We start from the raw sequence: 24,540 nt of genomic DNA on the forward strand, positions 1-24,540 counted from the left end.
GGGAGTCCTCTTCTTAAACCTTGCATTCTTTTCTCCTCGTTCTGTGAGGTAGAATTTTGCATGAAGAAGACGGTGGTCTGATCCCGTTTGGAATTTTGGGACAACAGCAACATCGGTTAGGCAAAACCGCCTATTGAATATGATGTGGTCTATTTCATTGTGGAACCGTCCATCGGGAGACTCCCATGTCCAACGTTTAGATTCAGCCTTTTGGAATTGTGAGTTACCATGGAAGGTTTTGGTTGACATGATGAACTCAGACAGTCTGTCACCCTGTTCGTTCCATTCCAGGCCATGGGTTCCGATGTGGAGTTCATCGACTGATCTTCTTGGTCCTATCTTGGCATTAAAATCACCGACAATGATCTTGTAGAAGGTGTGATCTTCTTTATAGAACTTCTCTAGCTCCATGTAGAATTTCTCAGTTTCTCTTTCACCATAACTGGATGTTGGTGCATAGACAACAAAGATAGAAACTGCCGGTAGTGAGCCACATTTATTCAAGTGTAATCGTCCGATTCGGGTTGTTAGGCATTCAAATGAATCAATGCTCATGACTAAGTTTGTGTTGACAAGGATACCGACACCACCGACGCCTCTTTTATCACATGTTCCAAGGAACAGTTCTTCTCCAGTGTCGAAAACAGCATGATGGGATTGATGTCTTCTCGTTTCGGTCAGACCAATGATGTCGTACTTGATCTTTCGTGCTTGTACCATAAGGTCTTCAATGGACTCAGCAGATGCCAGCGTACGAGCATTAAAAGTACAGACAATCATTTTTGTTTTTCTGCGTTTTGGCAGCCTATGTCTGCCTTGGTGTTTTATCAGCCTCTCCTTCCATATCCTTCTCGACTCTGCATATTCAGGGTTAGGGAACTATCTTATAGTACTAAATTATCTTTATTGCTTTTCTGCATTACATGGACATTAAAAGGTTTCTATGTTTTATAGTTGATCTCAACATTTTATACCCTTCATTCTTGTGTTCATTTGGCTATCTGCAGGGGTTTTTTTTATTAATTTTTATAAAGACACCGTGATTTACAAAGCTGTTCATTATACAGTTATTTCAAGCATTTAGTGTTCCAACACCACTGGTAGTACAATATCCCCAGTTTCCCACCCAATACTAACCTGCCCCCTATGCACACAACAAATTTGCTTCCTATTGCTTATTCCAACAAAACTTTAAGAACTTATTTTTTTGGGTCATACCTGGTGATGCACAGGGGTTATTTCTGGCTTTGCAATCAGGAATTACTCCTGGTGGTTCTTGGGGGGCCATATGGGATGCTGGGAATCAAACCTGGGTCAGTCACTGGCAAGGCAAATGCCCTCCCCACTGTGCTATTGCTCCAGCCCAACTTTAAGAACTTTAAGAAAATTATTGATTGATCAGAAAATAAAGCAGTAGGGGTAGGTATTATATGATTTTGATGAGTACTAAATGAATTAGTACTATATGATTTTGACCTATGTAAATAAAAAAATTAAAACAAGTTAATGCAATATAAAAATGCCTATACTTATTTACATATATACATTTTCAACTCGAGGCTCTAATTTATATTACATTAAATTTTATTTTTACTTGGATCTTATAATGATAATAATCATTAATAACACTTTTAAAGCAATTCTGTGTTGGTATACTTTGGAGTTTATGGGAATAGCTAAGGCCTACATTCATAAATTTTCCCCTTACACTTCATATAAACACTATTTGCTACCCACAGGTTTTTAATAATCACTGACAAAAACTGATGATCACATACATAGTTTTAAATATTCTCTATGGAAAATCAAATTTTAAGATAAAAGAATCATCTCTCATGGTTATAGTTAGTGATGGCATCTAAGCCATTTTCATCTCCTGATACGGTCACTCAAAAGTTCATTACACATTGTATTATAATGCAGACATATTTTTCATGTTGCCCATCTTTTAAGTATCAGAGACCATGGCCATAAGAGAGGGTCTTTGTTCATCTTTGTAAAGGAATAGTTGGGGCATTTTTGTTCTTTTCGTTGATTCACCTCCTATTTCTGTTTGAGAAATTTCAGTGTTTCTTATAAATGTGATTCCTTTCATTCTCCTCAATGACATTTATTCTATTTTTTCCTTTTTTAAAATAAAAATTTTAATTATTTAATTAATTAAAACATTAAATCATAGTGAGATACAGTTACAAAATCGTTTATGATTGTCAGTCATTCAATGTTCCAATACCCATCCCTTCACCAGTGCACATTTTCCACCAATGTCCTCAGTTTCCCTCTGGCCCCTGCCCCTGCTTCTATGGCTGACATTTTTCTTCTCTCTCTCTCTATCTATCTATCTAGCTCTATCTCTCTGTCTTTCTCCCCTTTGAGGCTTTATAGTTTGCAATACAGATACTGAAAAGTTATCTGGTATATTTATATATACCTTAACCTACTTTTAGCACTCAATTCCTGTCCAAAGTGACTATTTCCTATTTATAATAATAGGAAATAATGACATTTTTCTAAATATTTCCATATCAATTGAAAGCAGTGATGAACAATAACAATGTATTCAAAATAATGAAGTTATAGAAACAAATACTTAAAGTTATCATTTATATTCAGGTTCATATTCTATCTTCATAATTAAAGAATGATTCACATAAGAGCTGAAATTCTTTCCATCACAAGAGCAATGCTTCAGCGCTTTCCTCAACAAATATGCTTGTCTTTCAACCCTCTCTTGGTTACCTGGAAGAAAATTTAATATCACCACCTTAATACAATGATTAGAAATAAAACTGAATAGCAAAATGATTTCAAATGTCGTTTTCAAAGAATACAAATGCCAATCCAAAAATATATGATGCTCTTTAGTTCTTGCGACTCAGATCATTGTATCTGTAAACATTAGATGCAGATCAAGCCCTTATAAAGGTCAATATTTCAATTGCTTCTTTTAAAGAAATGTATTTTTGTATGATGGGAAATAGCCTTAATTCATTGAGTCTCCCAATCAATCCATAGTCTGATGTGGGGGTGCAGGCTTTCTCTGCTATCTTGGCAGGAATTTGAATACACCAAGGACTCAGAAACTGAGACAGATACATAATGAATAACGTATAGAATCTGCATTTTATAAGCCTCTGGGTAATTCATAGGCACAAAATAGATGCAGGAATGCTAGGAGAAAAATGATCTCTTGTTAAGACTTTTCGTAACAAAGATTGAGATATGACAGCCTGCCAACTTCACTATAAGGGTATTTTCATTCTTTATTCAGAATATAATTGGGGGCACAACATTAAGTCCTACAAGTCCCCTTTTTACTATATAGTATGAAGCGTGTGTAATCATCATATTGGATCAAATGAAATTTTATGAAAATTAAAATTTACTAAGTTGGGCACACAGCCACCAATATCTGAATGTATTGCTTATCATTAACATTTTATCATGAAAAACCTAATAAAAATCTCTTCACTTGTGGCATACATGCAATTCAACATTGTGTTTGTATAAGTGTCATAAAGACAGGAATACAGCCTGAATGGGTCTCTAAAAAGAACTGGGGTCTGTATTTCATTAGAATGGGAGACTCCCATTTTTAGAAACCCGAGGGTCTGTGTTGCACCATTTTCAATGCCCTGAAGACCCAGAGGGCAAGAGCAGAAGTTGAACTTGGACAGGGCATAAGGGGTTGGAAGTTTAGACCTCTGGAGACACAGAAGTGCCTGGAGAAGAAGTAATGAAAATGGGACTCACTTGATTTCTAACCTGGCCTTTTGGGAGGAGACAATCATTACCAAGATATTCCTGTCCAGACCAGTGTCCGCAGGGAAATTGGGTGCAACTGGTTGGGATAACAAGAAGGAAATGGGTCTAATAATGAGAAATAAGGAACTGTAAATAGCCCCTCTGTTGAAGGACCTGAAGTTGCTAGCAGTGAGGGATGGAATGGGCAAGATTGCTGTCTTCAGAGTTCTCTGTCTGTCTCAGGGACTCACGCTTCCCGTGACTGTGTATACTTGAGTGCCCCTCTCAGAGAGCCCGGCAACCTACTGAGAGTATCTCGCCCTCACGGGCCAGCTACTCATGACCTATTCGATATGCCAAACACAATAACAACAAGTTTCAAAATGGAGACATTACTGTGCCCGTTCAAGCAAATCGATGAATAATGGGATGACAAGTGCTATATTTGAGTAACTTCTGTTTTCATTTAAGAGATATGAACCAATAGCGGTAGATATTACCTAGGAGACCTGTTCATGAAGCATGAATCCCACACTCTCTTTTCTCACTAATTCCAATCACTGTCACAGGAATCGACACTATCACTGTCCTCCTGCTGTTCCTCGATTTGCTTGAGTGGACCCAGTAACTTCTCCATTGTGAGACTTATTGTTACTGTTTTTTGGCATATCATACATCAGAGGTAGCTTGCCAGGCTTTGCCGTGCAGGCGTGATACTCTCAGTAGCTTGCCAGGCTCTCCAAGAGGGGCGGAGGAATCGAACGCGGGTCACCTGGCTGCCCGTGTGCAAGGCAAACGCCCTACAGCTGTGCTATCGCTCCAGGCCCAATAAAAGTAATAAATGTCATTTACTAGAGCAACAGGAAATTCTAGAGTTTTACTTTGCAATTACTTCATTGCTTTAAGACAACACAGAATATTTTATTCTGTTGTTAATATTTGTGAGAGTTTTCCGTTTGTTCACTAAAGTATGGGTTTTTAGTCTTGCTTTTGATTGCCCACCTTCTGGGGGCTGGGAATGAGATATTTTTCATTGTGACATTGCATATAGCTCATTAACAAAATACACCAATTATTGTAAAAATGTGTAAAAGGCTATAAATTGTATTTTGTGATCTGTCAGTGAGTCTTCTTGAGTTCTGCTGTGTATTATAAACATAAAGTTATTGCATATTTGGTAGCAATTGTCTTGTTTGATATTTTGTCTTATTTTATATCTATTATTCCTTATTGCCCCCACTTCAACTTTTGTGATTAGACTTATTTTTAACCGGTCTAAAACTGACATATATAACTTTGTGTACATTTAAGGATCTGATATACTTTTATATCACAATAAGTTCCCACTGGAACTTCAAGCTATGTGTTTCTTTCTATGGCGAGATAATTTAAAACAGTCTACCTCTTAGATGTTTATAATAATGTATTCTTGTGAAGTTTCTAATAAAGCATTTTTGCACACTGATCACAGGGCTTCACATTAGCTACCTGGTACTCAGTGAGGTCTGAGGTGTAAGTTGGATGCTTAAGCAATGGAAGTACAACTCTCCCACTCTCAGCCCCAGGTCACAGCCATTTGCCTGTCTGTTTCTAGATTACTGATAAAAAAAAAAGGATAGTGATAGCATTGGTCTGAGTGGGACTTAGCATAAATCTCTCTGGGACCATCATGTTATTGAGGATGTTAGAATCTTCTTCATTTCCCTGAGTTCCATGAGTAGAGCATTAAAAGTCAGTATCTGGGGCCCCCGGAGCTTCCAGTCAATGTCTGCACCCGCTTTTGTGGCTGGTCTCTACAGCCTGGTACTGTCGCTGTGCTGTGCTCTTTGTTTAGAGAACTTTGCCCTCAGTGCTCATAGGCAATTGGCAATCCTTTTAAAATCCTTTTAAAACCTTTTAAAATCCTTTTAAAACACTTCCTGCCTTTGTGGCAGGAAAAACTCTAGCTACTTTTACTATGTTCCAGAATAAGGCATATCTTTTGCACTGTGATCTAGCAGACATATTAGCCAGCAATATGGAACATACTGCAATGACACACATATAGTCACATGGCGGCTTACCACAGTAAAAGTAATTGGGTTGGCACCTTTGACCTCTGTCCAGCAGGGTCAGCTACGAAGCATGAGACAGACGGATGCTGTGGTCTTTCTAGCCTGCACACTAGCCTCGACAGCCCCAGATAAAGGATGAACTGGTTATTTATTGAATGCATTTTTTTCTTCCCACCCCTCTCGCTCCCTAACTCCAGACACATGAGCCATTACAGGTACATTAAGTGTAGTTACTCAGCAGATACTGTTAACCATGGGAAGGGCACAGGTTATTCTCTGTTTCTTTATGCTCATAGTGACAGCTGCGGAAGCTCCTTACATTGGCACTGGGGAAGTTCTGATACTGAGATAGGTAGAAGTAACCTTGATCTGTGCTGGTTACAGCCCATGCTGGGACGTGTGTTTGTTCAGGGATCAACCGAGCCTGTTGTAACCAACTATGGAGTGGCCTCACAGTGATTATACCACAGGTCAGCTAGAGGAACCCCCTACACCGAGGACCCAACAATATCTGGCTTGCTTGCACATAACACCTTGCTTGTCTCCTTCCTACTTTGCTGAATGGAGTCCTCTTGAATTGTGTTAAATGGGAAAATTGTGCTACAGGTATATTGTTATGGAGGGGAGCTGGGAAAGTCAACTTGTCACCTGACCCCATTCCACATGGGATCCCTAGTGCTCCTGCTTTTGCTACCATGGCCCCAGCATCCTGAAAAAGTTAGTGGTTTTTGTCAAGGGCAGAACAAATACAGTACAGCTTGTAGTCTTAAGGCAGCAATACACTGGATTGGACAGAAATCCACAGTTCATCAAACAGGCAAGCATGAAATTACTCTTGAAGGCGAAAGAAAAAGGAGGGAATGTAAGGATGAAACTGATGCCATGATAGGTGACAGAAATGAGAATAATCAGGTAGGCCTCAGGTTCAGTTCTTGGAACTGAAACACTCTCGTTTTCCCAGCAATGAAACAATGTGTAACTGCCCAACTGAACCCACCTGGGAAAGCTCCTGGGCTCAGCAAGTGGGCTCAATCAATCAATTCTCACAATGCCCCAGAAGTTGCTTTTTGTTAACTCTAAAAGAACAAGAAGACTATGTAATCATAAAATTGGTACTGACACTGGAAATTATTGTTTAATTGTTGCCTAACCACTGTTACCCTGGACACTTGCCAAAACACCTTTGTGTAGTCTTAATCTTTGTTTAGTAACTAAGTAAGATTCTTTTCTGAAACAATAAGGCATGTACTGCTCATGTAATCAAACACTATATAAACAGCTTGCTGCCTGAAGTCGGGGTCGCTATCAGGAGAACACTGTGGGTGAGAGTTGACCCCAGGATACTGCAATAAAACTCCTGCTTTTCCGTTATCGTGTTCGTGTCTCGGTCCATCTTGCAGCTTTGGAACCCAGAATCCTTGGGTTAACAGTTCGGGGCTCGTCTGGGATTCCCAAGTAAAAAGACAGACAGACCACATCTCAGTATAGGAGTTTCTATTGTAACACTGTAGCACTGTCCTCCCTTGTTCATCGATTTGCTCAAGCGGGCACCAATAATGTCTCCATTGTGAGACTTGTTGTTACTGTTTTTGGCATATCAAATACACAGTAGGGAGCTTGCCAGGTTACAAACTTCCTTACCCTACCAGTGTTTTATTTGATTTCTGAGATTGTTGGTAACCTAAATTTGAAGAGCTACAGAAACCAACTAAATTTTGCCTTGATAAAAGTTAAAGATATCAGGCTTTCCTGCTGGAGTCCAGACCAGTTTTCTTTTTACTGAAGAAAAAAAATAGTCATTTTAAAAAATTCAAGTGGCTAAGAACAGCCCACTTAGATTTAATGGTTTCTGAGAATGGAGAATTGTGTGTGTGAGGCTGGGCCCTGAGTGGCCCCAGTACCTGCAGAGACACCAGACAAGTGGAAATTAACCAGTCCATTCTCTTTTTTAAACTATTGTCAATTAGCTTACACAGTAACTTTATTTCATCTAAGCTTTGTTACCAGGTATCAACCTAGTCTTGAACATAAAAGTAATAGTTTATCTATAAGTATGGAATCCGTACTGCTTCATGGTAATCTGTGACTGTTTTAATTCTGATATAAAAGAATTCCAATTTCCCTGGAAATTGGAATTCCAAAAATAAGCCTTCTAATATAAAGTGAACTTTGGCCAAGCAGATATATGTTACAAAGATCTTTAATTTGTGAGCATTGTAAACCTTTTGGAATATCTTTAAGACTGATGCTTTTGAATGAGTACTGTGGAGCGCAGCTTGGTCATGATAAATGAGAAAATGATTAGCAACTTCTTTCTATATTTCTTGATAAAACATGCTATATTAAGTTCAGTAAAATAAGGAGGTTAAAACCTGTGAAAGAAGGAATATAAGTGTGTGTTTTAAGTAAAAACGATGATGGCTTTTGGCAGAAATGCGTCTGGATACCACAGTACGTTACTGTCACGGGGCCACTCCAGGGAGGAAAGGGTGTTGACACTCCACCTGCTCCCTCTTGGCGGCTCGGTGGCCATCATCCTTCAGAGGCCTTTGGACAGTCAGGCTTGGGCCCGCAGTGATGAAACTTGTTGGGCCTCACGGGTTAGGGGGGAGCCGGGCCTGTCCTCCCCACCCCAACAAGACCCTAAGTCATCGCCCACGAACAGCCTCTCTGGCTCCTGATCAAGCAGCTCAACAGCCATGATCCCAGATACTCAGGAGCAAATCTTGAAACCCAATGGCTTTTGGCAGAAATCCCTCCAGATTTAAGTGTTAAAATTTTGGAATTTCAAAATCACATGGCCCTACTGCAGCCACGCGACATCATATGTTATTCATAACCAGCAATAGAAAACAAATTGTCTATTGTTGCCTTTTCAGCATATCTGAGTGTTGGCGTAAAATCTCAAATAATAATGATGGGTCTGGTGTCTAAATATTGAATGTGATCAAAGTAGAGAGAGAGTAATGTGGAAATCATCTGACCCACAGGTGGGGGGAGGGTGTGGGATGGGGGTATACTAGGGTTTTTGGTGGTGGAGAATGGGCACTGTTGAAGGTATGGGTGTTTCATTGTATGACCAAGACTTAGACCCAAAAGCTTTGTAACTGCTCTCAACGTGATTCAATAAATAAAATAATAAAAAATGAAAAAAGTAAGGTGGAGTTCATGCACAATTCAATCAGCTAATCAGTGGCTGAATAAATAGCAGTACTCCTACAAAAAAATTCAGAAGTCTTGAAATATTCAGGTTATAGATAAATGTCTATAGGCTACAAAATATATCGGAATTTATTAAATGTGTTTGAAATAAGGCCATGCCATTGATGTAACCTTATTGTAAAATGTTTGCACTTAAATCTGCATCACTGTTGTTTCCATTCCAGCCGCCACATCAGCTCCAAGAAACCTGGAAACAAAACACGTCCGTTAGCATTTATCCTCCTGGGACTGTCACAGGAAGCAGAAATACAACCTCTCATCTTCTGGGTATTTCTGTCCATGTACCTGATCACCGTCTTTGGAAACCTTCTCATCATTCTGGCCATAATCTCTGACCCCCACCTTCACACACCCATGTACTTCTTCCTGTCCAACCTGTCCTTTGTGGACATCTGCTTCACCTCCTCCACCATCCCCAAGATACTGCTCAACATCCAGATGCAGCGCAAGGCCATCTCCTATGGAGAATGCCTCACTCAGATCTACTTTTTCATGATTTTTGCAGGACTGGATAGCTTTCTCCTGACCGTCATGGCCTATGATCGCTTTGTGGCCATCTGCCACCCATTGCACTACAAGGTCATCATGAACTCCAAGTTGTGCGGACTGCTGCTTCTAGTCTCCTGGATCCTGAGTATTTCTGAATCTCTATTGCATTGCCTCATGGCTTTGCGACTCTCTTTTTGTACAAACATGGAAATCCCTCACTTTTTCTGTGAACTCAATCAGGTGCTCCGACTTGCCTGCTCAGACACCTTCCTCATCAATATGGTCATCTATATTGCCACGGGACTTACTGGGATCATTTTCTCTTACTCTAAGATTGTCTCCTCCATTCTGAGAATTTCCTCAGCGAGTGGCAAGTATAAAGCCTTTTCCACATGTGGTTCTCACCTCTCGGTTGGTTGTCTTGTTCTATGGGACGGCATTTGGCTTGTTCAGCCGCTGTTGAAAACTCCAGGGATAGTGCCATTGCCTCGGTGATGTACACGGTGGTCACCCCCATGCTGAACCCCTTCATCTACAGTCTTAGAAACAAGGATATCAAGCAGGCCATCACTAAACTCTTCCAGGAGAAACATTCTCTCTGACAGGCCTCTGACCTTGATGTATTTTGCTTATGAGCAGCAGCACTCAGAGCCCATGAGAGCTAACACTAGGAGTGTTTTGGGGGGGCTTTTTTTTCTTGCTTTCTGGGTTTCACCAGGGTTACTCCTGGCTTTGCACTCAGGAATTTCTCCTGGCAGTGCTCAGTGGACCATATGGGATGCTGGGAAGCGAACCCGGATTGGCTGTGTGCAAGCCCTATCCGCTGTACTGTCACTCCAGGACCATCCCAGGGATGTTTTTGTTTGATCAGAAAGAGCTGGTCTGTGGTTCACCTTAGATGCAGAGCTCAATGTCTTCATTTTTCATACAATGTCAACAAAATTTCATCTGTATTACCTTCATAATTTTCATCTTTGTTCACTGAGGTCAGTGTAAAAAAAGTTACTGAATGCACACAGGAGATTGGGTACTTTTAAAAGCTACCAATACCTGGATTATGGGGGGTGAAGGCATTTTGTCATATCAAACGTTCTAGGAGAACCAAGCTTTATTCTATTCTTTTTCAGAAATTTTCATATCCAGAGAAGGATTCACCATCTGATGAAGTTTGTCAAAGTTTACATTTATTCCCCAATAGCCAATTATCTTTGGAATAATCTAAGACATAGTGAAGAATAATAAAAAGTTACTCTATGGTTCTGGCAATATCTCTGGCAATATTAATTCCCAAGGCTCCTGTGAAATGTGAAATCTTGCTTCTTTTAAGATTGTTTTAATACACAGAACATTTTCAGGGAACTTTCTTCAGCACCCCATACTAGAATTGACTCACTCACAGATCCCAAGCATTCTATATTGTACTAGAAAACTTTGGATACTGAATTTCTGTGGGGGAACGTTAGTGCTGCATATAAGCATCATTCAACTGAGAAAAAGGACTGAGCAAATTGATGATCAACGGGAAGGCCTTTACTTACTTAAGGGCTGGAGTGATAGCACAGTGGTAGGGCGTTCGCCTTACAAGCGGCCAACATGGCCGACCAGAGTTCGATTCCTCCGCCCCTCTCGGAGAGCCCGGCAAGCTACCGAGAGTATTCGATATGCCAGACACAGTAACAACAAAGTCTCCAATGGAGACGTTACTGGGCCCGTTCAAGCAAATCGACGATCAACGGGAGGGCCTTTACCTTACCTTACCTTACCCTCACTTTGTTCTGTCTGGTCTATGGAATCCAGAATTTCTGATGATGTGCTTCATTAGATTTTACTCTAAAATTTATTTTTTTTATTCCAAGGAAAGGTCCTGTCAGACTATGCAATCACACGTATTTTTTCCAGTGTTTAATTTAGAAACTTAAATTATTCTGCAACTATTTAGATACCTAGTCTTCTCTTTCTTATTCATACCTTGTATTTCTGTGGCACTCAGCGTGTGACCCTGGAAGTAATAGAAAAGGAAGACCCAAGTCTTGATGAAAACTGTATTCATCCTTTTGAAGGTGAATACATAACTTACATCAAGTCACCAAATTTCTTTAGACTTGGTAATAAGTGCATCATGAGGTAGCTCATTCAAGTGTTTGAATAGTCATTTAGATTTTTCCAGAGCCTCGCAATTCATTATTGCCTTTTTTTCCTTAATGTCTATAACGTGACCCAAGGCATTTGACATTCCTTGATATTGATCTCAACAGCATTAGTCACATAAGCCAGTCAATTTCCAGTTCTACTTGGTTGATTATAGTAGGGACGCTATGAAACAAAATTTGCACTGCCGCCCAAGAAAGACCATAAATGCCATTATTTAATGGAGTCAGTAGCACTGTTTTCTCAAACAAAATGAGATGAAGTTCTCAGACATCTCAGAGGAAATATAAATTCTCAGACGTAAGGTCTGTTTCTGGCTTTCCATTACATTATTGTATATTTAAAAAACACCTTCTTGCCTACAGTGTGCTCTTTAAACAGAAACAACGTTAAATACTTTGCTATGCAGGCAAAAGAGATTCCATGGGTTGATGGAATAGCTTTGAAAACTGGAGATTTAAGAAGAACATTGTATACCAAATCAACTAAGAAAATTGGCGTTTCTGCAATCATCTGAAGAGTGTTGACAAGAACTTTGGAGAAATTGTTGATGATGGGAAACTCACTACATTTTCTGAATCCCAGGTGACAAGAAACTCTTCCCATGAGGTTTTGTGCCAAATACATCATGTGGGTAGATGAGCAGTTGTTGGAGAACTGACATGCAAACTGCGTGTTTAACACCCTTCACACTACCAGTACGGAAATTTCCTCCACTCATTCTAAATATATTACCCAAGTCTTTTGTAACCTTGCACAAAACAGAACAGATTATATTGGGCAGGTGCCTCACTTATACCTTTAGACTCTTCCCCGTCTATATTTGCTAAATATCTCAGTAATCATATCTAATTAGATAGGAAATACTCATATACGATTGTCTTTTTTTATTCAATTTTCTGCTACCATCCGAAGAGTGATGACAAGAACTTTGGAGAAATTGTTGATGCTAGGAAATAGAGAACAGGGGCTAGAGTGATAGCAGAACGAGTAGGGCATTTGCCTTGCGTACAGCCAACTGAGATTCGATTCCCAGCATCCCATATGGTCCCCTAAGCACCGCCAGGAGTAATTCCGGAGTGCAGAGCCAGTAGTAACCCCTGTGCATCTCCAAGTGTGACCCAAAAAGAAAACAGAAAAAAAAATGCAAGGGGCTTCTCTGAACATCTTGAGCCACTCCCTTGTGACCTTTTCCTTAATTGGTTCAGTGGTTATCTCCATTGACTTCATGCAGGGGTAGTTCTGCCTTTTCAGCAGACCCCCATAAATGGGTGTTCTCTGGTTCAACCTTCTAGTTTATTGTTACTGGCAAAAGCCGTGCTTTTCCAAAATGGCTCTGCAGATGGAGGGGAGTAGGCCTTCACAGGCACAAAAGTCCTCCCAGATGAAAAGAGAATAGGAGATAAGGATGACTTTGAGGCTCTGCTTTATAGATTCTGACTGAGGGTGTCTCACACAATGGCTGCGGTTCTGTAAATATACAGCCCTTTCTCTTCTCTCCCAGTTAACTATTCTTCATGCTCCTGCCAATAAATATAACAGCTGCTGTGTTTCGTGCTGGGGAGCCTAGTTCAAGGAGATTTTGTGGTCAGCAAATGGATAGATCTTCCTTTGCTTTGCCCATCTAGGCTAGCTTGTAACTTAGACATACCACAGAGCCTGTCCGTCTTGTTTTTAATGACGGGACTTTCCAGATGGAGGTTGAAGGTGCCAATCCGATGGATTCTATGGTGGCAGATGATCACAGGTGCATTCCATCTGGGAGATGTGGGTGTGTGTCAAAGTTTATGTTCTTTTTCCTTTGTTATCATGGGCTGCCCAAATGCTTTCAACAAGAGAACTGAGCTGTGATTCCACGGTACCAATTGCACGCTGTGTCTTAAACAAGCCAGCATGAAGGTTCTCCTGTGCATCCGCTGATGAATTTCTCTCCCACGATGTGTTTCTACAACATGTTTTCACATCCCTGCTACTCCTTAATCTCTTTCAAGATGAGTCTGTTTCTAATCATGATGTGACACAGAGCGTCATTTGGAAAGCCTGATTGTATGTCTACTTGTGAAAAAAAGTTTGGTTTTTTGTTTGTTTGTTTTTGCTTTTTCGGTCACACTCAGCGATGCACAGGAGTTACTCCTGGTTAATGGACTCAGGAATTACTCCTGGTGGTGCTTGGGAGACCCTATGGGATGCTGGGATTTGAACCTAGGTCAGCTGCGTGCAAGGCAAACGCCCTACCAGCTATGCTATTGCTCCAGCCCTGAAAAATGTTTGTTTTTATATTATTTTCTGTAATCTCTTTAACAGCATGGATAAAAAGGAACTTAACAAGAATTACAGAATTTCTTCTTCTAGGATTTTCTGAGGACCCAAATGTGCAACCATTCTTATTTTGGCTTTTTCTGTTCATGTACCTGATCACCGTGCTGGGGAACCTGCTCATCATCCTGGCCGTCATCTCTGACCCCCACCTCCACACACCTGTGTACTTCTTCCTGTCCAACCCATCCCTTGTGGACATCTGCTTCACCTCTACCACTGTCCCCAAGATGCTGCAGAACATCCATATCCACAACAAAGCCATTTCCTATGAAGGATGCATTACCCAGATGTGACAGAGAAGCGTCATTTGGAAAGCCTGATGCTGATGTTTTTTCATTCTTCTTGATCTGCAGAACAGGAGAAGCTGTTGAGCTTAATGGCTTATAACCGCTTTGAGGCCATCTGCCTCTCCCCCGCACCCTCCTGCACTACACAGTCATTTTGAATCCCCAGCTCGTTGGGTTGCTGATTCTGGTGTGCTGGGTCACAAGCTCCTTACATACCTTGGTAGAAAGCTTAGTGGTGTTGTAGTTATCCTTCTGTTCAGACATTGAAATACCCCTTTGTTTGTGTGTAACCTCAAAGAGGTCATCCAACTCACCTGCTCTGACAACTTTGCTTATGTCCTGGTGATGTATTTAGTGTCTGTGCTGCTGGTGGGCAGTTCCCTGGCTGGTATCTTTTACTCCTACTCTAGGATCATTTCCTTCAAACAGAGAATCTCATCTGCTAAGGGGAAGTATAAAGCATTTTCCACCTGTGTTTCTCACCTCTCTGTGGTCTCCTTAGTTTTTGGCAAAGGCATAGATGTGTACCTGAGCACTGTGTACCCCAGATCATCACACTCCAGTGCTTTTGCCTCGGTGATGTACATGCTAATTATCACCATGCTGAACTTGTTCTTTTACAGTCTCAGGAAAAGATATAAAGTGGGCTCTGAAAATCCTCTTTGGAACAGAAACCAAAAAAGATACTTCTTGGAGCTGTATAATTTCCTTGAGCTAACATAGAAAAGAATCAGGGCCAAAAATTGTGAATTTTCCCAGAGTTGGGCATTATAAATTCTACTTTACTAATTAAATTAGTTTCATTTCAATTTATTGGATTAATTCTCATATTTTTCTCTGATGGGGGATTTTCTTCTAGTTTATTGTTATCTCTGATTGTCTAAACAGAGATCCCAAATATTTAGAAACTTCCATCATATAATGGAATACATTGATACTAATTTGTTCAAACTGCACAAACCGAACCACACAAATTTAGGGGGCCAGAGAGATGGTACAGCAGGTGAGGGGCTTGCATTGCAGGAAGACAACCTAGGTCCAATCCCCAGTATCCCAGATGGTACCCTGCACACCACCAGGAGTAATTCTTGAGAGAGAACCTCTGAGAATTGCTAGGTGTGGCCCAAACTTCCAAAATCCTCAAAATAGCCACACAATTTTTTTAAATATAAAGAATATAAGGTAGCACTGTACAACCCAGAAGTTTCTAAAATTTTTAAAGCAAAATATGTGATACATTTTAGCACTGTCTTTCTGCAACTCATTTCTCTATTACTGATTTATATTTTTCCTGGACAACCAGACTATTTTTTCTTGGGTGAATATTTCTCATGTCTACAGCTCTGTTTAAATAAACTCTTTAAATAACAACAGACAAGTTGCTAAAGAGTGAAGTAAAAACTGTTAGGAGTAATAATCAAACAGGTCAGTTAATTCGGGGGATGGGGAGATACTGGAATTAGTGGTGGTAGAGAATGGGCACTGTTGGAGGGATGGGTATTCTATCATTGTATAACTGAAACCCAAACACAAAAATTCGTAAGTCTACAACTGTACCTCATGGTGTTTCACTAATAAGGTAAAGGTAAAGGCCCTCCCGTTGATCGTCGATTTGCTCGAGCGGGCCCAGTAACGTCTCCATTGGAGACTTTGTTGTTACTGTGTCTGGCATATCGAATACTCTCGGTAGCTTGCCAGGCTCTCCGAGAGGGGCGGATGAATCGAAATTAAAAAAAAATTATGCTCTCCAGTTTCACTAATAAAAATTTTAAATATATATGTATATAAAAACAGGTCATTTAATTGTTATTATTATAGATCTTGCAGTGCTTGGATCAAACCCGAGTCATCTATGTGTAAGGGAGTGTATTACATGCATATATCTCATCAACCCTACAGAAATATTCTAATGTAAGGATAGGAATATATGTGGTTTTTTACAATAATCTTCTTTCCAGAGTTATATTATTGGTCAAGGCCATTCATATAAAGGAATCAAACAAGAATTTATTACGACTTTGAGATGGATGAATACACCACAAGCAGCTTAACCCTTGAACAGAAGGGTCAAACTAGCTACAACTCAATTTATTCACAGGACCACAGAATAGAGTGGACCACAGGCCAGGAAATACAGCTTCCCCATCACCCAAGAGTTTGCTAGGGATGCAGAGACCACGGACCCACCAGCGTTTGCTGACCCAGTTTCTGCGTTAGAAACACAAATCCAAGATAGTACAAATGTACATGGCAAGAAGAGGATTGCTAGTATAAGAAAGAAAGAAACTAGACAGTCTCACACTCTCAAATGTGCGTGCTCAGCTGCCCCCCTGCAGACATTATCCATTATCACAAATAGACATGCTTGGATTCTAACAAGGTCCTTGGGAAATAGAGAATCTCCATTCTGTCCAGACAAGGAGCCCACAGGGAAATCTATACTTAGTGGCCATAGTAACTGGAAGGCAATGTGCCCAAGGAGAAGACGGCAGTAGCTGTAAGTAGCGCCCACAGTCCCTCAGCTCCCTTACCTGAGTTGGTCACGGCACCGTGCTTTCTGAAGCTCTCCAGTCCTGATTGTGGTGTGAACCAAGGCTTCTCTCCTCCCTGCTATCTTGTCTGGGCTTCAGGCTCCATCATCAGCGACCCACCAAGGGAATTGTGGGAGACAATTCAAAGGTCTGTCTGCAATTCATGGGGATGGTGCAGGTGAAGTTCTGAGGGAGATAAAGGCAAGAAGGTTTACCTGAGGTCGCTTTAGAGTCTGCCACCACAGACACCAGTGATCATTGTTTGTCATGGCTACATGATTGATTGCTATGTTGTTTATGATGATCGAAGATGAGTTAATAAGCAATAAGCAGAGATCAATGATATTACTAGAAGAAAAATTAGAAAAAAATTCAAGTTTAGAGTCCTGAATTCAAATTACAGTCAAAGACTAAAATTCTTTACAATTAATGGGAGTGGGTAAATAGTGAATCTGCCACCAATGGTTAACCAATGAAGACATCCTTTTGTTAGTTTCTAAAGATAAGGCTTTTTTGGGGGGGTCACACCCGGTGATGCACAGGGGTTACAGGGGTTACTCCTGGCTCTGCACTCAGGAATTACTCCTGGCAGTATCACATGGGATGCTGGGATTCAAACCTGGGTCGCCTGCATGCAAAGCAAACCCCTTCCCAGCTGTGCTCTCGCTTCCAGCCCCAAGATAAGGCATATTTGTTTACATTTACTTACAGACTAAAAAGACTCAGACCAAGGAATGATGGAAAATATTATCTTGCAACAACAGCCCTTGAGACACAGGTAGTAAGACAGTGATAGAGTGTTGAGAAAGGCTGTGGTAACATACTTTCTCTCTAATTGTTTTATTTCCTGTGTGTCTAGATACATCAGTGGGTGTGATTAGTATTGCTTTGCATGTGAATTATCTGTTGGAGTCCTTTGCTTTAGGATGGTGAGGTCAGCAGTGGATTTGTTCCCGTTTTTCATTACATTAATTGAAATTCTAGAATTAAAACATGTCTCTTTTGCATTGATTAAGTAAAGTAAGGTAAAGTAAAGGCCCTCCCGATTTGCTCGAGCGGGCCCAGTAACGTCTCCACTGGAGACTTTGTTGTTACTGTGTTTGGCATATCGAACACATCACGGGTAGTTTGTCAGGCTTTGTCACGTGGACGAGATACTCTCTCAGTAGCTTGCTGGGCTCTCCGAGAGGGGCAGAGGAATCAAACTTGGGTCTGCCATGTTGGCTGCATGCAAGGCAAAACGCCCTACCTGCTGTGTTATCGCTCCAACCCTTTGTTATGGTAAAACTGGTATTATTAGTGTTAATACTATGATCATTTTTTTTTTTTGCTTTTTGTGTCACACCTGGCAATGCACAGGAATTACTCCTGGCTCTGCACTCAGGAGTTACTCCTGGCGGTGCTCAGGGGACCATATGGAATGCTTGGAATTGAACCTGGGTCGGACGCGTGCAAGGCAAACGCCCTACCCGCTGTGCTATCTCTCCAGCCCCCGATACTATGATCATTTTTAAGGGAGGGAGAGAGAAAGAGCAGTGTTTGCCATAGAGGCAGGTATAAGGGAAACCGAGGACATTGATGATGATAAGTGGTGGAGGAACGGGTGTTGGAACATTGTATGGCTGAAACTCAATCATGAATAACTTTGTAACTGTGTATCTCACAATTATTCAATTTTAGAAATGAATAACAAAGCTAGGGTCACATGTGTCATGACAAATTCTGAGAATCAAACTGAGCAGAATATAATACTATATTGGATTTTCTGTACTTATATGAGTGCCACTAATTTATATATTTTTTATTGAATCACCGTTAACTACAGCTACAAAGCTTTCATGATTGAGTTTCAGTCCTACAATGTTTGAGCACCCATCCCTTCACCAGTGTTTATTTACCACCACGAATGTCCTCTGTATCCCTCTTGCCACCCCCACCCGTCCCAACCTATGTCTCAGTGGCAGGCACCTTCCTCCTTACTCTCTCTCTCTCCTTTTGGGCATTATGGTTTGAGTGCAACTAATTTAGTTCTTGAAGTACTCAAACAGCTGGGGTAGCAGCAACATTAATAGATTGAATAAAAACTAACATGGTGGTGGCCCATAGACCAAATTGTCATCATTTTCATTGAACAATGAAAAGAGGGAATCAAATTGTTTAAATATAAAGGAAAAGTTAGACTGGTTAAAAAAAAAATGAATGAATGAATCCAGTCACAGATCATTCATCCTCTCTCTATTTTTGCTTTTTGTTTTTGTCTTGGGGAGATACCCAGAAGTGTTCAGGGCTGAATCCTAGCTCAGTGCTCAGGGATCATTCCTGGTAGGGCTGGGGTCTCTGATGTGGTGACGGGGATCGAACCCAGGTCAGCGTCATACAAAGAAAGTTCCCAGCTCACTTTACGATTGCTCCAGGTCTGCAGCTTATAATTTTTTTTTTAATTTTAGTGAATCACGATGATATACCGTATGCATGTTGCAGGCCAAAACCTCTTCCGTACTTATCAAGGGGAATGCTAACCTCTCCTTTCAGCTGGAGTGATAGCACAGCGGGTAGGGCGTTTGTCTTGCACGCGGCCAACCCGGGTTCGATTCCTCCCTCCCTCTTGGAGAGCCCAGCAAGCTAACGAGAATATCCCGCCCACACAGCAGAGCCTGGCAAGCTCCCCGTGGCATATTTGATATGCCAAAAACAATAACAACAAATTTCGTGGTTACTGGTGCCTGATCGAGCAAATCAATGAACAACCAAAGGGAGGACAGTGCTACAGTGCAGTGCTACCATGAGATACAGTTACAGACTTACAAATTTTCGTGATTATGTTTCAATCAAACAATGTTCAAGTACCCATCCCTCCACCAGTGCCCTTTCTCCAGCACCAATGTTCCCAGTGTTCCTCCCACCACCCCCTCCCCTACCCTGCCCCAGCCTCTGTAACAGACACATTCCATCTTACTCTCTCTCTCCTTTTGGGTGTTATGGTTGCAATATTAGGCACTAAACAGTCATCAAGTTTGGTCCATAGTCTACTTTCAGCTCTCATCTCCCGTCACGAGCGATCCCTCCAACCGTCATTTGCTTAGTGGTCCCTTCTCCCTCCCACCTGCCTTTTCCCCCAGCACATGAGATCGTGGAGCAATCCTCCTGACCCTTATCTCTACTGTCCTTAGGTGCTAGTCTCCTAATATGTTACTTTATATTCCACAAATGGGTGCAGTCATTCTGTATCTGTCCCGCTCTTTCTGACTCATTTCGCTTAGCATGATACTCTCCATGTTGATCCACTTATATGCAAATTTCATGGTTTCCTCTTTTCTAACTGCAGCTTATGATGATTTTTCTGTCAATCTACTTCTCAGTCTGTGCTTTGAAGCCTAATATTTTATAACAATGTCTAAATTTGCAAATATCATATCACTGTCACTGTCACTGTCCTCCTATTGTTCATCGATTTGCTTGAGCGAGCTCAGTAAAGTCTCCATTGCTACTGAGCTTGGCATATCAAATACGTCATGGGTAGCTTGCCAGGCTTTGCCGTGAGGGTGAGATACTCTTGGTAGCTTGCCGGGCTCTCCGAGAGGGGCAGAGGAATCGAACCTGGATTGGCCAAGTGGGCCACCTGAAAGGCAAACCCCCTACCCACTGTGCTATCACTCCTACCCATGCAAATATATAAAACAAAATATTGCTAACAAATTATATAAATAAATACCCTCTTAAACACAGTCTAACTATTGACTGTAACCAATAATTTAAAATTTGCTTGCAGTGTGTGATACTTGGGGATTTTTCTCTGAAAACTGAAATTTTCTTCTGTTTTGACACTCTTGCACAAAATGTCCTGAGTTTCTCAGTGATGAGATTGGTGTTTTGAGATTCAGAATTCAGAAAACTTAAAAATCTTAAAAATTCTGGTCTTTCCAAAATATACAGACACCATTACTTTTAGGAAATACCAGGACTTCCCCAAACTAAAGCAACAGCAAAGTCCTGTCACACGTTGAATATCCAAATCAACTGGGACCCAGCCCCTGATTCATAACACACTATTAGCCTCTGACACATGCCTGTTTGTTCTGTCCAGCTTTTGCAAGACAAATGCCCTACCCACTGTATTAAGGCTCCAGCCCCTACATTGTATATCTTGTTGCAGTTTTTACTGCTCTATTAAATTTAGTTACTAAAGTATATGAAAACATGTTCATTAAGCTGGTTTGCTGTTTGCATATTCAGTTAAAATACTTTCTTTGTTTTGTGTGTGTGAGTGTATAGATACATTCATGAGAAGCCCCTAAAAAATTAGTAATATGTCCTAGCTCTGATGTAGGAGTGGTGACAGAGGGTGAAAATATTGAATAATAAAGTCGCTGAGTTAGAAAGTAAAAAAGTGGGGCTGGAGCAATAGCACAGCGGGTAAGGCATTTGCCTTGCACACAGCCAACCTAGGTCCGATTCCCACCATCCCATATGGTCCCCCGAGCAACGCCAGCAGTAATTCCTGAGTGCATGAACCAGGAGTAACTCCTTGCATCAGTGGGTGTGACCCAAGAAGCCTAAAAAAAAGTAGAAAAGTTTAAGCCCCTGAGTACTAAAAAAAGAAAGTAGAAAAGTTTATTGGAAAGTATAACGGAGGAAAAGGAACTCCCCAAAGAGGAACTTTGTATAGGACTAAGTTAAATAGGGCTCTTTTTTTGTGGGCTTTTTTACATGAACACTGTCTTTGTATAATGGGGAAATTAATATGTGGGGGCTTTGTTGCATGGCCTTTTTCATGAAAATTGGGCTCTTTGCATTTCTTATCAATTGACAAGAATGTTCTAGAGGATGCAAAGGTCTGACTGATCCTTATCTGGCCACCCGTCTGAGGTACTGCTCATTATCTTAGCCTCCAGGTGAGCCTAAAATCTGGGGCAGAATTTTTCCTTGGACAGCTATTAACTCCCTATTTATCAGAAAGAGCCCAGAAACTCAAAAAAATGGGACAGCTCACAGCAGCTGGCAAGGGTAAACTGAGGCTTCCTCTTTCGGTCTGTGCATATTAAAACAACCTATCCTGCAGTTTCACAAAGCTGGGAGACACCCCCCACCCTCATCCGACCTCCCCCATCCCACGTCCACACACACACACACACCCTCCTTCATCCATCCCTCTCTCAATCTCATTCCTCTGTGGACATGACTTCACACTATAAATCCCAGCTCAGAGCGTTTGCTCTGGCCATGAAGCTTTCATCCTATATTTTTTGTGATGGCTGATCTAAATGTCACATTGTTAGTTTTTCTGACCCAATCACAATAAAAATGAACCTCTCTCACCACAGCACCTCCCTTGGGTAAGAAAGGTGGGTTTTACATTTGTTTATGTTTGTGAAGAGGTTTTCCAGTCACCCACGGCCTCCCATAAATCTAGAAGCATTCTCAGAACTCACAGGTTATTTTTCAAAAGCCTGAGGATTTTAGGTTCAAATGGAAGAGTCAAAAGAGCTCTTGGAAAAAGGTTAGGACAAAAGTTCAAAAGACACAGAGTGGGGACTGGAGCTATAGTTAGTGGGTAGGGCGTTTGCTTTGCACACGGCTGACCCGGGTTCAATCCCCGGTATCCCATAGGGTCCCCCACGCACCACTAGGAGTAATCCCTGAGTGCAGAACTAGGAGTAACCCCTGAGCATCACTACGTGTTATCCAAAAAAAATAAAAAGCACAAATTAAAATAAAAATCAAACTTCTATTAAAAAAAAGACGCGGAATGATTGCACTCATTAGCAAGATAAAAAGAGACATTTTAGGAGAATAATGCCAAAGCAAATAAAAAACAAAGGGCAAGAGAACTCAGTCCTTTCTAGGAAGACACAGTGGGACGGGACCACTCAGGTAATAATGGGGGAAGTGGCCGATTTGGATGAGAACTGGATGAAAATGATGTGCTTTCAGAAACAGTACTGCCAGCTGTCTTTGCAATACAGTATTGCAAAATAGTATTGCAAATAAGGTGGAAGGGGCTGGAGTGATAGCACAGCGGGTAGGGTGTTTGCCTTGCACTCAGCCAACTTGAGTTCGATTCCCAGCATTCGATATGATCCCCTGAACAACCCCAGAAATAATTCCTGAGTGCAGAGCCAGGAGTAACCCCTGTGCATCACAAAGTGTGACCCAAAAAGCAAAATTTAAAAAAAAGAAGGAAACAATGGTGAAGGGATTGGTGTTGGAATCTTGTGCCCTTAATCTCAATCACAAATAATTTAGTAACTTGGTAATTCACAATGATTCAATACTATTTTAAAATAAATTCTAACACATAACCATTACCATGTTACCCCAAAGAGAAAAGTACCATTCCTAATATATTGAAATTACTTTCTTAATTTCAAAGGTCAATAAAAGTCATTCATGCAAGCCAAATAATGTCTTTAATGAAAATGGTATTGTAGTACATATTTAGAAAAGGTGTGGGACTGGAGAGATAGCACAGCGGGTAGGGTGTTTGCCTTGCACGCGGCCAACCTGGGTTTGATTCCCAGCATCCCATATGGTCCCCTGAGCACCGCCAGGAGTAACTCCTGAGTGCAGAGCCAGGAGTAACCCCTGTGCATTGCCAGGTGTGACCCAAAAAGCAAAAAAGAAAAAGAAAAGGTGTAAAAGTGTTCCTTGAAAACAACTGCTCTTGTAATGCATCATCACCTTAAATAAATAAATAAATAAATAAATTTTAAATAAATAAGAAGTAGAAAGCAATCCTGTTTATCCGGAAAATAATCATCATCTTTTGTCCAAGTCTAGAATCCCCTCCACCCTATGGACCCACAAAACCTGACAGGAACCATACAATTTCTTCTTCTGCAATTTTCAGAGGAAGCAGCATTGGAGCCCTTTTTATTCGGGCTCTTCCTATCCATGTACCTGATCACCGTGCTGGGGAACCTGCTCCTCATCGTGGCTGTCATCTCTGACCCCCGCCTCCACACGCCCATGTACTTCTTCCTGTCCAACCTGTCCTTTGTGGACATCTGCTTTACCTCCAACACAATCCCCAAGATGTTATACAACATTCAGACGCAGAGCAAAGCTATCAGCTATGAGGGCTGCCTCACTCAGATGTATTTTTCCATCTTCCTTGCGGGGCTGGACAACTCTCTCTTGACCGTGATGGCCTATGACCGCTATGTGGCTATCTGTCACCCGCTGCACTACACAGTCATTATGAACCCCCGGCTCTGTGTGCTATTGGTTCTGGCGTGCTGGGGGGTCAGTTCCCTGCATTCCTTAATGCACAGTCTCATGGTGTTACGTCTGTCTTTCTGTAGCAACTTGGAAATCCCTCATTTTCTCTGTGAACTCAATGAGGTGGTCCACCTGGCTTGCTCCGACACCTTCCTTAATGATGTGGTAATCTACTCTTCAGCGGGAGTTCTGGGGGGTGGCCCCCTTACTGGGATCCTTTACTCCTACTCTAAGATCATCTCCTCCATCCGCAGAATCTCCTCCTCTCAGGGCAAGTATAAAGCGTTTTCCACTTGTGTGTCTCACCTCTCCGTGGTCTGCTTGTTTTACGGTACAGGGCTCTGTGTGTACCTGAGCTCTGCTAGCACCCAGAAATCGCAATCCATTGCAGTGTCCTCAGTGATGTACACTGTGGTCACCCCCATGCTGAACCCCTTCATCTACAGCCTCAGGAACAAAGATATCAAGGGCGCTCTGAGAATCCTCACTGGGAAAAATATGATGAAAGCAAAATCATCTGAGGTCTGA

General features: G+C 41.3%; 1 protein-coding gene and 2 pseudogenes across 1 annotated transcript; 2 read left to right on the plus strand and 1 right to left on the minus strand.

The window, feature by feature from the left end:
* Nucleotides 1-9,299: 9,299 nt before the first annotated feature.
* LOC130022514 (olfactory receptor 7A10-like) lies at nt 9,300-10,111 on the plus strand (annotated as a pseudogene).
* A 9,131-nt stretch (nt 10,112-19,242) lies between these two features.
* On the minus strand, nt 19,243-19,333 carry LOC130022562 (uncharacterized; annotated as a pseudogene).
* Nucleotides 19,334-23,586: 4,253 nt separating this feature from the next.
* LOC130022516 (olfactory receptor 7A17-like) lies at nt 23,587-24,540 on the plus strand. The gene has a single exon (XM_056113278.1). The coding sequence runs from the start codon at nt 23,587-23,589 to the stop codon at nt 24,538-24,540; it is 954 nt and encodes a 317-aa protein (XP_055969253.1).

This window comes from Sorex fumeus, unplaced genomic scaffold (genome assembly GCF_029834395.1).
Source record: "Sorex fumeus unplaced genomic scaffold, SorFum_2.1 ptg000019l, whole genome shotgun sequence".
Classification (NCBI taxonomy): domain Eukaryota; kingdom Metazoa; phylum Chordata; class Mammalia; order Eulipotyphla; family Soricidae; genus Sorex; species Sorex fumeus.